At 37.8% G+C, this 16330-nt stretch overlaps 1 protein-coding gene across 2 annotated transcripts in view; it reads left to right on the forward strand.

Annotated features, from left to right (window-relative positions):
* MAGT1 (magnesium transporter 1) overlaps positions 1-16330 on the forward strand; it is a 63487-nt gene that overhangs the window by 5650 nt on the left and 41507 nt on the right. For both annotated transcript variants that reach the window (XM_055563056.1, XM_055563055.1), the window contains exons 2-3: positions 9866-10035; positions 13662-13779. In XM_055563056.1, the coding sequence (XP_055419031.1) occupies positions 9866-10035; positions 13662-13779 (288 nt within the window). The remainder of the gene's footprint in view (positions 1-9865; positions 10036-13661; positions 13780-16330) is intronic.

Here is a 16330-nt window from a genome sequence, read left to right on the forward strand (position 1 = left end):
AAAACAGAAATTCTTTTATAAAATCAGAAAAGATGAGAGGAGTAGTAAAAGAAGTCTCTAGGAATTATTAAGGCATTATATGTGTTATATTTGAGTTATCTTGAATATATCACATGCTTCAACCATTTCAGAAACATCATGTGAAGGTTTATTTTTAGGAATGGTGTATTTTTTCCTGTTGTTTATAAGTTAAATTGCTTAATGCTTATTTAATTTCTGTATATAATTGCATGCTGCTGCTAAGTCGCTTCAGTCATGTCCGACTCTGTGCGACCCCAGAGATGACAGCCCACCAGGCTCCCCCATCCCTGGGATTCTCCAGGCAAGAACACTGGAGTGGGCTGCCATTTCCTTCTCCAATGCATGAAAGTGAAAAGTGAAAGGGAAGTCACTCAGTCGTGTCTGATTCTTAGCGACCCCATGGACTGCAGCCTACCAGGCTCCTCCATCCATGGGATTTTCCAGGCAAGAGTACTGGAGTGGGGTGCCATTGCCTTCTCCAATATAATTGCATAGAAATTATATAACATGAGATCCTTGCTCATAAGAATTTTTTAATATAAATTTATTTATTTTAATTGGAGGCTAATTACAGGCCAAATTCTTTTAGCCTGTAAAAGAATTTCTCTTTTCTTTACAATATTGTAGTGATTTTGTCATACATTGACGCGAATCCACCACAGGTATACATGTGTTCCCCATCCTGAACCCCCCTCCCACCTCCCTCCCCATCCCATCCCTCGGGGTCATGACAGTGCACCAGCCCTGAGCACCCTGTCTCATGCATCGAACCTGGACTGGCGATTCGTTTCACATATGATAAGATACATGTTTCAATGCCATTCTCCCAAATCATCCCACCCTCACCCTCTCCCACAGAGTCCAAAAGACTGTTCTATACATCCGTGTCTCTTTTGCTGTCTCGCATATAGGGTATTGTTACCATCTTTCTAAATTCCATATATTTGCGTTAGTATACTGTATTGGTGTTTTTCTTTCTGGCTTACTTCACTCGTTATAATAAGCTCCAGTTTCATCTACCTCATTAGAACTGATTCAAATGTATTCTTTTCAATGGCTGAGTAATATTCCATTGTGTATACATACCACAGCTTTCTTATCCATTTGTCTGCCGATGGACATCTAGGTTGCTTCCAGGTCCTATTATAAACAGTGCTGTGATGAACACTGGGGTACATGTGTCTTTGAATTCTGGTTTCCTCGGTGTGTATTCCCAGTAGTGGGATTGCTGGGTCATATGGCAGTTCTATTTCCAGTTTTTAAAGGAATCTCCACACTGTTCTCCATAGTGGCTGTACTAGTTTGCATTCCCACCAACAGTGTAAGAGGGTTCCCTTTTCTCCACACCCTCTCCAGCATTTATTGCTTGTAGACTTTTGGATAGCAGCCATTCTGACGGGCGTGAAATGGTACCTCATTGTGGTTTTGATTTGCATTTCTCTGATAATGAGTGATGTTGAGCATCTTTTCATGTGTTTGTTAGTCATCTGTATGTCTTCCTTGGAGAAATGTCTGTTTAGTTCTTTGGCCCATTTTTTGATTGGGTCATTTATTTTTCTGGAATTGAGCTGCAGGAGTTGCTTGTATAGTCTCGAGATTAGTTGTTTGTCAGTTGCTTCATTTGCTATTATGTTCTCCCACTCTGAAGGCTGTCTTTTCACCTTGCTTATAGTTTCCTTTGTTGTGCAGAAGCTTTTAACTTTAATTAGGTCCCATTTGTTTATTTTTGCTTTTATTTCCAATATTCTGGGAGGTGGGTCATAGAGGATCCTGCTGTGATGTATGTCAGAGAGTGTTTTGCCTATGTTCTCCTCTAGGAGTTTTATAGTTTCTGGTCTTACGTTTAGATCTTCAATCCATTTTGAGTTTGTTTTAGTGTATGGTGTTAGAAAGTGTTCTAGTTTGGTTCTTTTACAAGTGGTTGACCAGTTTTCCCAGCACCACTTGTTAAAAAGATTGTCTTCTCGCCATTGTATATTCTTGCCTCCTTTGTTGAAGATAAGATGTCCATAGGTGCGTGGATTTATCTCTGGGCTTTCTATTTTGTTCCATTGATTTATATTTCTTTCTTTGTGCCAGTACCATACTGTCTTGATGACTTGCTCATAAGAATTAAAATGTAGAATAGCAGTACTGAAACTTCAATGCATACAAAATCACTTTGGGTTCATGTTAAAACTCCGTATTCTTGGAATCCACCAGAAGCTTAAGAACCGCCCCCTCCCCCAGAAAGAAAATGGGAAATCACAGCTTTGATTAAAGACTTAAAGGCATCAGAGATGGTAAGTGATGTAGTATCTCAGCCCTTAATGCCAGTTAAAAAAAAAAAAGACTAATAGGAACTGAAGTCTTATGCTGCTGCTGCTGCTAAGTCGCTTCAGTCGTGTCCGACTCTGTGCGACCCCATAGACGGCAGCCCACCAGGCTCCCCCATCCCTGGGATTCTCTGGGCAAGAATACTGGAGTGGGTTGACATTTCCTCCTCCAGTGCATGAAAGTGAAAAGTGAAAGTAAAGTCGCTCAGTTGTGTCCGACTCTAGCAACCCCATGGACTGCAGCCTACCAGGCTCCTCCGTCCATGGGATTTTCCAGGCAAAAGTACTGGAGTGGGGTGCCATTGCCTTCTCCACTGAAGTCTTATAGCAGCTTATTATCAGCTGATTGCAGTTGTTGCTCCCAGACATTGTGACTGCAACTAAATCCATTACACAGTCTGATGACAGGTGGTATACAGTCTTAGACATCACTAACACCTTCTTGTGCCATCTTACTGACATGTGAGGATCAAGGTCCGTTCATATTCAGGTAGCAAGGCCTCCTATATATGTTGATAGTCTCCCCTGCAAGTACCAAAGCTCTTCTGCCATTTGCTACTAGTTGGTGAGTCAGGATTTAGCATAAGTTCCTCTCCCTTTCCATGTTTAAAGCATTCACTATATGGATGATGCCTTGTTGGCAAATAAAAGCCTCAGTCTCAGTGACTGATGGTGGTGCTATCTTACCATAGAGGTAGCCAGAGCAGTAACTGATAAACCCGACAAAATTCAGGGGCCTGCTCACCAAGCAGTTTCTTAGAAGTAAGTGAATGGATTTATAACACTCAATTCCTATTGGGTTCACGGAAAAACATCTGTGTTTTTAGCCCACCAAACCAGACAGGAAACCCAGCACATTATTGGACAAACAATATGTCTCACTCAGGCATGCTGCTAGGTCTTTTATGTCAGCTAACCTGCTAATCAGCATCCTTTGAGTGGGGCTTATGCAGATCTACTGAATCAGATTTACTGGAGGATGAAACCTAGAAGTCTGTACTTTTAATAGGCTCCTTTACATTAGCCACACTTTGAGAAACACAGGCCTAGGAAGTTTATTATCTATCATGCTAAGGGCTTGCTTCAGGAAGTTTTTACTTACTTTTATTACCAAATCTTTCTTTTACGTTGTGTTCTGATCAGTAATTAATAAAAATATTTTTGAATACATAATAAAATTATAAAAGCTTGAGTTGAGCTCTTAAAATCCTTTTCAGTTTAGAACAATGTTTCTCAGTGAGGGAGTGAAGAATTTTACTTCCTAAGGATTACCTGGCAATGTCTGGAGACATTTTTGGTTGGTAGATGGTGATGGTACAGACATCCAACAGGTAGAGGTCAGGGATGCTGCTTAATAAGCAATGTGCCAGACAGCTCCCCACAACAAAGAACTACCTGGTCCAACATGTTAGTAATGCTGCTATTGCTTGATTTAGAATGATCTGTTTGAATCCTAGCTTTGTGTCTTACTAACTGTGACACTTTGTCCAAATTACTTAACCTCTCTGATCCTGTTTGCTCAACATTTAAATGAAATAAAAATAGAGTATTTAACCTCATTGTGTTGTAGGGATTTGTGACCCCATGGATTGTAGCCCGCCAGGCTCCTCTGTCCATGGAATTCTCCAGGCAAGAATACTGGAGTGGTGGGTAGCCATTCCCTTCTCCAGGGGATCTTCCCAACCTAGGGATGGAATCTGGGTCTCCTGCATTGCAGGAAGATTCTTTACTTGTCTGAGCCACCAGGGAAGCCTCCCATTGAATTGAATATTCATTCTGTAAGAAGAGAAGTTGCTGCCTGACACATACATGGAAGGCATTCCAAATAGTAGCTTCTATTTTCTCAATAAAACCAATTCAAGATGGGTTTACCTTAAGACATATTAAAATTTTAAAGGTTAGATCATTGTGAATAAGGATTATAACTTTTAATTATCATGCTCCAAGCTATGTTTATGTACTTTTTTTGTAAAAGTTTAAAACTAGTTCATATTTTGTTGTGATCTGTCTTCAGTTCATTTTTCAAAAATGAACTCAGAAAGTAATTAATTGCTTCTGTATTAAGCAGTGTTTTGAGGTGATAATCCCATTTTGTTGTTGTTGTTGTTGTTCAGTCGATGAGTTATGTCTGACTCTTTGGGAACCCATGGACTGCAGCATGCCAGGCTCCTCTGTCCTCCACTATCTCCTAGAGTTTGCTCAAATTCATGTCCGTTGAGTTGGTGATGCTATCTAACCACCTTATCCTCTGTTGCCCTCTTTTCCTTTTGCCTTCAGTCTTTCCCAGAATCAGGGTCTCTTCCAGTGAGTTGGCTCTTTGCATCAGTTGGCAAAAGTACTGGAGTTTCAGCTTTGGCACCAGTCCTTCCAATGAATATTCAGGACTGATTTCCTTTAGGATTGACTGGTTTGATCTCCTTGCAGTTCAAGGGATTCTCAAGAGTCTTCTCCAGCACCACAGTTCAAAAGCATCAATTCTTTGGCACTCAGCCTTCTTTATGGACCAACTCTCACAACCATACACGACTACTGGAAAAAAACATACCTTTGACCAGATGGACCTTTGTTGGCAAAGTGATGTCTCTCCTTCTTAATAATGTCTAGGTTTTTTGTAACCTTCTTTCTAAGGAGCAAGCATCTTTTAATTTCATGGTGGCAGTCACCATCTGCAGTGATTTGAGAGCCGAAGAAAATAAAATCTGTCACTGCCTCCACTTTTCTCCTTATATTTGCCATGAAGTGATGGGACAAGATGCCATGATCTTAACTTTTTGAATGTTGAGTTCAAGCCAGCTTTTTGACTTTTCTTTTACCCTCATCAAGAGGCTCTTTGGTTACTCTTTGCTTTCTGCCATTAGGGTGGTATCATCTGCATATCTGAGGTTGCTGATATTTCCCTGGCAATCTTGATTACAGCTTGTGATTAATCTAGTCCAGCATTTGGCATGATTCAGTCTGCATATAAGTTAAATAAGTAGGGTGACAATGTACAGCCTTGACAAACTCCTTTTTCAATTTTGAAATAGTTTTTCCATGTCTGGTTCTAACTGTTGCTTCTTGACTGACATACAGGTTTCTCAGGAGACAGGTAAGGTGGTCTGGTATTCCTATCTCTTGAAGAATTTTCCACAGTTTGTTATGATATGATCCATACAGTCAAAGGCTTTAGTGTAGTCAGTGAAGCAGAACTAGATGTTTTTCTGGAATTCCTTTGCTTTCTCTATGATCCAACGAATGTTGGCAATTTTATCTCTGGTTCCTCTGCCTTTTTAAACCTAGCTTATACATCTGGAAGTTCTCAGTTCACCTTCTGTTGAAGCCTAGCTTGACCGATTTTGAGTATTACCTTGCTAGCATGTGAAATTTGTGCAATTGTATGCTAGTTGGAACATCCTTTGGCATTGTCCTTCTTTGGGATTAGAATGAAAACTGACCTTTTCTAGTCTTGTGGCCACTGCTGAGTTTCCCAAATTTGCTGACATATTGAGTGTAGCACTTTCACAGGATCATCTTTTAGGATTTGAAATAGCTCAGCTGGAATTCCATCACCTCCACTAGCTTTGTTTGTACTAATGCTTCCTAAGGCCCACTTGACTTCACACTCCAGGTTGTCCATCTCCAGGTGAGTGACCACACCATCGTGGTTATCTGGGTCATTAAGACCTTTCTTGTGTAGTTCTTCAGAGTTTTAAAGTGTTTGTAATTCCTTTGAACTAATCTCTTCTACTTGGTAAGTTACTTAGGGATTGTATAGCCAGATATCTGGTCCCTCTAGTTAACAAACAGAAAGAGGAATATCACAAAATTTTGCACAGACCTATTTGAGATTTTGTTTAACAAGACTCCACCTGTTTATCACTAATTCAAAGCATGTTTATTTGTTTTATTGGAATGATCATGTATTTATATGACTGAATAGAGATAGACTATATGAAACTCTATCTGCTGTTGCTTTACTTTTTCTTTTCTAAAATAGCTCCAAATAGAATCTGTAGTTAATAAAATAGCCAAGTTATGTTTCAATTTGCTGGTAACTGTCAAATTTAATTTGAAATATAAAGAAATCGATGACTGCTTTAGAATATTGAATGCATATTTTTAAACTGTGAACTAATATTGTTCTCTCAGCTAAGAGGATTATTAATTCTGTATCAAATAACAATTCATTTGTTTTGAATAACTAAGTTTAATCTATGCAGCCTTACTTTAAATCAAATATCCTGTTCTTGACAATTTTTTGTAACTAATTGTATTGTTTAACTAGACACCACCACTTGTTCCTTATCCTGTCTGCCTTCTGTTTCACTCTCTTCTACTGTCTTTACCACCAACCTGTTTCCTTTTTTAAAAAAATTGAAGTATAGTCTATTTACAATGTTGTGTTAGTTTTAGGTGTAAAACTATCCCTCCCTCACAGCCTGTTTTATCCCTTTTATCCCTCCCTCACAGCCTGTTTCCTTAGTATCATTCATTGTTCCACAAGTCTTGTTAATTATTTGTTATACCAGTCTTTTGAGAGTGTATATATTTCTCTGTGGGCTTGTTAAAGACTATATTCATTTTTCCACATGTGACATATTCATTTTGAGACTCCTACTGGAATTATCTTTTATCTGCTACAAAACTATTTTCATTAAAATTTATTTATTTATTTTTACTGTACTGGGTCTTCTCTAGTTGTGACAAGTGGGGATTACTTTCTCATTGTGGTATACAGGCTTCTCATTGCACTGATTTCTCTTGTGGAGCATGAACTCTAGGGTGCACAGTTTTCACTAGTTGTGGTGCATGGGTTTGCCCCATGGCATATGGAATCTTCCTGGACCAGGGGTCAAATTGAACTTGTGTCCCCTGCATTGGCAGGCAAATTTTTAACCACTGGACCATCAGGGAAGTCCCAGCTGCAAAACTATCTTTCTATGCTATCTTTCTCTATTGTTCATAAAAGTGTACTCAGGTAATAAATACTTTTTTCAGTATTGGTTGAATTCAGACATGCTTTAAAGGTCAGTCAGTTCAGTTGCTCACTTGTGTCCAATTCTTTGTAACCCCATGGACTGCAGCGCACCAGGCTTCCCTGTCCATCACCAACTCCCAGAGCTTTCTCAAACTCATGTCCATCAAGTCAGTGATGCCATCCAACCATCTCATTCTCTGTCGTCCGCTTCTCCTCCTGCCTTCAATCTTTCCCAGCATCAGGGTCTTTTCTGATGAGTCAGTTCTTCACATCAGGTGGCCAAAGTATTGGAACTTCAGCTTCAGCATCCATTCTTCCAATGAATATTCAGAACTGATTTCCTTTAGGATGGACTGATTTGATCTCCTTGCAGCCCAAGGGACTCTCAAGAGTCTTCTCCAACACCACAGTTCAAAAGCATCAATTCTTCAGTGTTCAGCTTTCTTTATGGTCTAACTCTCACATCCATACATGACAACTCAAAAAACCATAGCTTTGACTAGATAGACCTCTGTTGGCAAAGTAATGTCTCTGCTTTTTGATATACTGAAGTGACTTAGCAGGCATACAGTGACATCTGTCTTTCAAAGAGTGCTGTTTCTCTATTAGATTCCTGATCTACTTTCAAAGTGAAAAGGCACATCTTAACATCTGTTCCTTGATGATTGAGTTTAATGGGAAGGAATTGTTTTTACAGTTTGAATGCCAGTGCCCTGGCCAAAGTTCAGTGTAAATAATAGGAAATGTAATTGGTCAGATGCTTCTGAATAGTGAACCACTCCACGATTTACCAACCATTAACAAACATACCCCTGTCTTGTAAAGAAGAACAAAACCATGAATTAGCATTAACCCTGCACTGAGATTCTTGTCTTCTGCACTTCTTTTTTATCTTTTCCCTTCTTACTAATTTTGCAAAGTTTGAACATAAAGGTAGAGGTGAGAGGAATGATAAATGAATATGATTTCATTTATTTCAAACTGAAATTCTCATTGACTAACCATACTTCTCTTCCATTGCCTTTTTATGACTGACTTATAAAAATACAAACAAAATTTAGCTCTTTCTTTGTATAGACATACGTTTTCATTTCTCTGAGATGTATGTTTGAGAATGCAGTTGCTGGATTATATGGTTAGTTCCCTGATAGCTCGGTAAAGAATCCGCCTGCAATACAGGAGACCCTGGTTCAATTCCTGGGTTGGGAAGATCCTCTGGAGAAGGCATAGGCTACCCACTCCCGTATTCTTGGGCTTCCCTTGTGGCTCAGTTGATAAAGAATCCATCTGCAATGCAGGAGACCTGGGTTCGATCCCTGGGTTGGGATGATCCCTTGGAGAAGGAAATGGCTGCCCACTCCAGTATTCTGGCCTGGAGAAATCCATGGATTGTATAGTCCATGGGGTTGCAAAGAGTCGGACATGACTGAACGACTTTCACTTTCACAGGTCACTTGCTTAATTTTTTAAAGAAACTGCCAAACTTTTTCAAAGACTGTACCATGGTATAGTCCTACCACCAATGTAGGAGAGACCCAGTTTCTCTACATCCTTGCCAGCATTTGGTATTGTGACTATATTTTATTTTAGTAACAGACATGTATTGATGGCTCATTGTGCCCTTAATTTGCATTTCAGTAATGACTGATGTTGAACATCTTTTTGTTTGTTTGTCATCTGTAGATCATCTTTGATGAAGTCTCTTGATGTCTTGTCTATTTTGTTTGCTTTTCTGAATTTTGATGGTTTTAAAATATATTCAAACTACTAATCTGTTTTAGGTGTGTAGTTTCAAAATATTTTCTCCCATTCTATTGCTTGTCTTCATATCCTCCTTACAGGGTCTTTCACAGAGCAAAAGTTTTTAATTTTGATGAGGTCCAGTTTATCATTTTTTTTTCTTTTTTGAATCATGCTTTTGTTGTCAGTCTAAGAGCTCTTTGCCTACTCATTGATCCTGAATATTTTCTCCTAATTTTTAATAATTTTCATTTTTACATTTAATTTTGTGATCCATTTTTAAATTAATTTTTGAATAAGGTGTGAAGTTCTGTTTGAGGTTCTTACTTTTGACTATGGATATCCAGTTGTTTCAGTACCGTTTATTGAAAAGGCTGAGTTGATCCTGCACCTTTGGCTATAATTGTGTAGGTCTGTTTCAAGGTCTTATTTCTGTTCCATTGATCTATGTATCTATCCTTTTATCAGTATCACCCTGCCTTGCTTACTGAAGCTGTATAATAAGCCTTAAAATTAGATAGAGTAGCTCTTCCCATTTTCTTTGGAATCATTGGCCAATGAAAATTTTTATGATTTTATCTTATTTTATTTATTAGGAAATAAGTCATGCACATAAAAATGTAGTATATGTTTAAATCTCATCATGAAATAATATAATTTTAAGAATAATTATCATCATCAGGCCCAAGTACCAAATTTAATTTTTAGTTCTCTTATTTTTTTTTATGTACCTCTGCTTATTTTTCTTGATTTTCAGTTGCCTAGTTAAAAAAAAAACTTTAAATTCCAAGTTGAGAGTATTAATGGCATTCTTTCTTTATCTTTGTTTTAGATGGTGTTGTCTGAAAAGGTTAGTCAACTGATGGAATGGACCAATAAAAGGCCTGTAATAAGAATGAATGGAGACAAGTTCCGTCGCCTTGTTAAAGCCCCACCGAGAAACTACTCCGTTATTGTCATGTTCACTGCTCTCCAACTTCATAGACAATGTGTCGTGTGCAAGTATGAACTTTCAACTACACTTTAAAAATTAAATAACTCAAAATATTTTAACCATTTTTCAATCCCAGAAGAATGAGATTAGTTCAGTGGGTACATAAACAATAAATGTGTATACCTTACTTAGTGTGTCTGTAGTAACACATAGTGTGCTGTGCTTAGTTGCTAAGTCATGTCCAACTCTTTGTGACCCCATGAATTGCAGCCCATCAGGCTCCCTTGTCCATGGGGATTCTCCAGGCAAGAAAACTGGAGTGGGTTGCCATCCCCTTCTCACTAACATATAATAGTACTACTCTTTTATAGTCTTTTTTTAAAGGTTTTGTTTATTTATTTATTTTGGCTGCACTGGGTCTTCATTGCAGCATACCAGCTTTTCTCTATTTGTGGTGTGCAGGCTTGGTAGCCCTGCAGCATGTAGCATCTTAGTTCCTTGACCAGGGATTGAACCTGCCTCCCCTGCATTGGACGGGAGATTCTCAAGCACTGGACCACCAGGGAAGTCCCCAGTCTTTGTCCATATTAGTGGGGGAGGGGCAAAAAGCAAGGATAAAGTATCATGGTAACCATCATAGAAATAACAGAAAATCTAAAAATCATAAATTGATATCAAGTTATATAAATGCATGTCGATAGCATTGATGTAGTACTTGTGTGCTCTTGTTTTATGACAACAGTCCCAGAAGTTACGTAAAACAAATCTTTCATTTTTGGAAGAAACAGTTTCCAGTTTTTTAAATGGTATACTGAAAGCTAGAGATATTTATTATCGCAATAATGGTGACTGCATCCAAAATTTGGAATTACAGGAGAACTTTTTAAGAAAACAAAGATTCATGATGTAGAGGTATTTCTTTTTTCTAGATTATTTTGTAGTAATTTTATTTATTTTTTTTGTAGTAATTTTAAACCTTAGAAATGGAGACTAATCTCACTTAAACTTTCATCAAACAATGCTTAGTTGATTTGATTTTACTATTTCTGAATGCTTTTAGGAAAAAAGGTATTTCCTTAAACAAAAACATTATAGATAATTAAAAATAGTGGATACTAAAAAATAAAATAGCTTTTGCTTTTTGTTATTCATTTACTTATATTTTTAGATCATATGTGTGGTCTGGGAAATCACTTTAAAGGAAATGATACAGCTACCCTGTGAAAAACTAGTAAAATCTTGGGAGGTTTTCCAAATTCTGATAGCCTGAGCCCATGTGAAGGAATAAACAGCCTTCTTTCAGAATAGTGTGTTATGCTTCCCCAAACCTTTATAATACTTCTTAAAGATTTCCTCCCCAGAGGTAGGAGATAGGTCAGATATTTGGTCCCAGAGTGCTGTTCTTCTTTTTCAGGGATGGGATTATGCTGAATATAAATGGAAAGTAGGTAGAAGAAGGAAAAAGAACAGTAAGTGTTAACTATGAATAAACTTAAACTCTGCAATTACTCATAATTCAGTCAGTTTACTCACTGGCAATCATGAGTATACAAAAATGTCAGAAAACAAAGTCCTTCATAATTATGCAAATTAATGGAATTCTTAATGTTTTTAATAGTATCTTTTTATAAGACCAAATTTTAAATTAGCTCACATTTTCCTAAACTCATTCAAATAACTAAAATTAAGCAACAGTAATTAGTATAATACTATGTAGTTGGTGCTCTTAGGATGAGAAGTATAAGAGTGCTTGATCCCAGAGTGCTGTTCACTCTTATCATCTGGCTAGGGAAATGAGTTCCACATATGAAAATTTAGCTGTCAGTATGAGACAGTTTATGATTAAGTACTAAATGAATTGTGTACATAATAAATGCTATAAAATTTCAGGAAGGACATATAACAGGAATGGTTAGGTTTGGCCTAATAGAGAAGGTAGGACTTGTACTAGGGCTAGACAGATGGGTCAGATTTACATGTCAGTAGGATATTCTGTTTAGAAGCAATGATGTGTGGAAAGGTACAGAGATAGGAGTAAAGTGCTGGAATTAAGAGATCCTGTTTGAGATTGAGTAATACCAACCTAGACAGAGGCATTAGAAGGCAGAGACATTACTTTGCTAACAAAGGTCTGTCAAGTCAAGGCTGTGGTTTTTCCAATAGTCATGTGTGGATGTGAGAGTTGGACCATAAAGAAAGCTGAGTACCAAAGAATTGATGCTTTTGAACTGTAGTGTTGGAGAAGACTCTTGAGAGTCCCTTGGACTGCAAGGAGAGCCAACCAGTCCATCCTAAAGGAAATCAGTCCTGAATATTCACTGGAAGGACTGATGCTGAAGCTGAAACTCCAATACTTTGGCCACCTGATGCAAAGAACTGAGTCATTTGAAAAGACCCTGATGCTGGGGAAGATTGAAGGTGGGAGGAGAAAGGGATGACAGAAGGTGAGATGGTTGTATGGCATCACTGACTCAATGGACGTGAATTTGAGTTAACTCCACGAGTTGGTGATAGACAGGGAGGCCTAGTGTGCTGCAGTCCATGGGGTCGCAAAGAGTTGGACATGACTGAGTGACTGAACTGACTGAAGGTTGTGTAAAAGCTAGATGCATTATTTGGAAATAGATGATAAAGAACCTTGAATAAGCAGTGAATAAGCTTGACATTGTGTTCTGAAGGTAATAAAAAAGCAACAGTGGTTTCTGAGAAGAGGAAGAGTATCAAGAAAGTAGTTATTTATAAAGATTGATGTATATTGCAATGTTTAAGGATTGGAGGAGGAGAAAATAGAGTTAAGAATTTTAATATTCAAATGTCAGATATTAAAGATCTAACTTTAGGTGACAGCAATGAAAATAAATGTGGAGGGATAGAATTAAAAGATAATCACACCCTGAAGAAGGAAATGGCTACACACTCTGATGTCTTGCCTGGAAAATCTCATGGACAGAGGAGCCTGGCAGGCTACAGCCCATGGAGTTGCAAAGAGTCAGACATGACTTAGCGACTAAAACAACAAACAACAATTGGAAACTATAGAATAAACTTTAAGGTTTACTTCACAATCATGTAAATTCCATTTTGAGGGGGAAAGATTTTTTTCTTGTCATTTAGAATTCACTGAAAATATTTTTTCTTATACTGTTACTCATCTCTTAATTTAATGTTATGATTCCTATTTACACTCCTTAATCTTTCAGTTAACTTGTAGCTGTCATTGCCAGTTGTTAGTGTTACCATATTTATGAGGTGAAAATGTATGATACTATTAAATTCAAATTTAAGATAAACCAAAAAAAGATAATCACAGATGAAAAAATGTCAGATCTTAGAACTAAAAGCATATGGGAAATCAGGGAAAAGTAAAATATAGCTTGAGCTTTCAACTAATCTCAATTCTTTGTCTTTGAACTCTTAGAAGTAATTTAGCCTATTAAAAATTGTAGCTAGATTTTTTTCCCAGTGAATTTAGAAGGAGCTTTTTGATAAGAAACAGGCACAAAGTATGAAGCAGAGTCAGATAATCACTACGTCTTGTTGAAATCCCCAACTCTTGATATAAGATTTCTCTTATGCCAAAACAGAGGCAGTGTTTTCCAAGGTTTGTCCTAACCCTATCAACAGAGCCTGACTTGCACTAGATTGTTTTTAAAAATGTTTTATATGTTATCTTTACAAATCTAATTGCATCCAGGCAAGCTGATGAAGAATTCCAGATCCTTGCAAACTCCTGGCGATACTCCAGTGCATTTACCAACAGGATATTTTTTGCTATGGTGGATTTTGATGAAGGCTCTGATGTATTTCAGATGGTAAGCTATTTGGTTATTCTGTTAAATAGAAATTGGTCAACTATATATAATGTGGAATACCTCTTTTTCAATGGCTGCAATAAGTTCAATAGGACTTGTCTTATGTAAGATCTAGAGTAGTTAGTGAAATAAAAGCTGAACTTAAGCTAAACATGAAATATGGTGGTCAATACTAACTTATTAGAATATGGAAATTGGGTAGAAATCATGTAAACTTATATATATATATTTTATGGTAAAATACAATAAAAAAGTACCACTTTGTTTTTAAGTGAACAATTTATCAAGTAACTTTTTAATTCAGAACAAGAATCCCACTATTGTGTAATACTGTAGTTCTTGGTAAGAGCTAGGTACCTGTCTTTAACCTCTTGTGGCTTGTCTTAGTGGAAAAGCTCCTTCTTGTTCAACACTTAACTTTTTCCTGTGCCCTATATCCCATACCTACTGGCTCTATCAATCATGACCTCTCTTACCTGTTTTTTTTTTTTTAATTAAAACTATTCTTTGAGGAGCTTATGGTTCACAGCAAAATTGAGAGGTAGATACAAAGGTTTTCTGTTATATCTTATGCCCCTGCACATTAATAGCCTCTCCATTATCAACATCCCCCACCAGAATGGTATGTTTGTTACAGTTGGTGAACCTCCATTAACACATCATAATCACCCAATGTGCATAGTTTATATTGTAGTTCACTCTTGGTCTTGTACATTCTGCTGATTTGGACAAATGTATATTGAGATGTATCCATCAATATGTATTCATAAACAGTATTTTCACTGCCCTAAAATTCTCTGTACTCTACTAATTCCTCCCTCCACACTAACCCTTGGTAATCACTGATCTTTTAGCTGTCTCCACAGTTTTGCCTTTTCCAGAATGTCATATATTTGGAATCATAAAGCATGTAGACTTTTCAGATTGACTTCTTTCACTTGGTAATATGAATGTGAATTTCCTCCATGTCTTTTCATGGCTTGATAGCTCATTTCTTTTAAGAGCTAAATAATATCCCATTGTCTGGATATACCAGATTTTGTTTATTCTTTCAGGTACTGAAGAAATCTTGGTTGCTTCCAAGTTTTAGCAGTTATGAATAAAACTGTTATAAACACCTGTATGCAGGTTTTATGCAGACACAAGTTTCAACTCCTTTGCATAAATACCAAGGAGCACAGTTGCTGGATCATATAGTATGTTAGGGCTTCCCTTGTAGCTCAGTTGGTAAAGAATCTGCCTGCAATGCAGGAGACCTGAGTTCAATTCCTGGGTTGGGAAGATCACCTGGAGAAGGAAACGGCAACCCACTCCACTATTCTTGCCTGGAGAATCCCATGGACAGGGGAGCCTGGCAGGTTACATACAATCTATGGGGTCGCAAGAGTCGGACACGACTGAGCAACTAAGCACAGCACACACATAGTATGTTAAGTTTTGTAAGAAACTTCCAGACCATCTTCCAAATTGGCTGTACCATTTTGCATTCCCAAGAGCTGTGAATGAAAGTTCCTGTTGCTCCACTTCCTCATTAGCACTTGGTGTTATCAGTGTTCTGCATTTTGACCATTCTAATTCCCAGGTAGCTCAGGTAGCTCATGCAGGAAACATGAGTTTGATTCTTGGGTCAGGAAGATCCCCTGAAGAAGGGAATGGCAACCCATTCTAGTATTCTTGCCTGGGAAATCCCAGGGACAGTGGAGCCAGATAGGCTGCAGTCCATGGGATCCCAAAGTCGGACACGACTTAGCGACTAAAACAACAACAGTTGTGTAGCAGTATCTCATTGTTGTAATCTGCATTTCTTTGATGACATATAATGTGGAGTATCTTTTCAACTGCTCATTTGCCATCTGTGTATCTTCTTTGGTGAAATGTCTGTTAAGGTCTTAGGCCTATTATTTATTTATTTTTGGCTATGTTGGGTTTTCATTGCTAAACATGGACTTTCTCCAGTTGCAGTGAGTGGGGGCTATTCTCTAGTTGTGGTGTACAGGCTTCTCATTTGCAGTGGCTCCTGTTTTTGCAAAGCATGGAATCTAAGGTGCTCAGGCTTCAGTAGTTGTGGTTGGAGGCCTCCAGAATGCAGGCTCAGTAGTTGTGGTGCACAGGGTTTATTCTTCCATGACATGTGGAATCTTCTTGGACCAGGCACCAAACCTCTGTCCCCTGCTTTGGCAGGCAGATTCTTTACCACTGGACCACCAGGTGTCCCCCATTTTTAAAATTGGATCGTTTGATCCCCTTGTTGAGTTTTAAGTCTGTGCCTTGTCATCTCACTCTCTTACTTTTTGTCTTTTGCACAGCAAAAACATGTAAATTTAATGAAGTACAACTTATCAGTTATTCCTATCATACATTGTGTCTTTGATGTTGTATCTAAAAAATCATCACTATATCTGACGTCATCTAGATTTTCTACTATGTTATCTCTTAGGAACTTTATATTTTGTCTTTGTATTTTAAGGCCTTTGATCCATTTTGAGTTATTTTCTTTTTTCTATTTTTGACCATGCCTTGCAGCATGCAGGATCTTATTCCCCAACCAGGG

Source organism: Bubalus kerabau, chromosome X (assembly GCF_029407905.1).
Source record: "Bubalus kerabau isolate K-KA32 ecotype Philippines breed swamp buffalo chromosome X, PCC_UOA_SB_1v2, whole genome shotgun sequence".
Classification (NCBI taxonomy): Eukaryota; Metazoa; Chordata; class Mammalia; order Artiodactyla; family Bovidae; genus Bubalus; species Bubalus kerabau.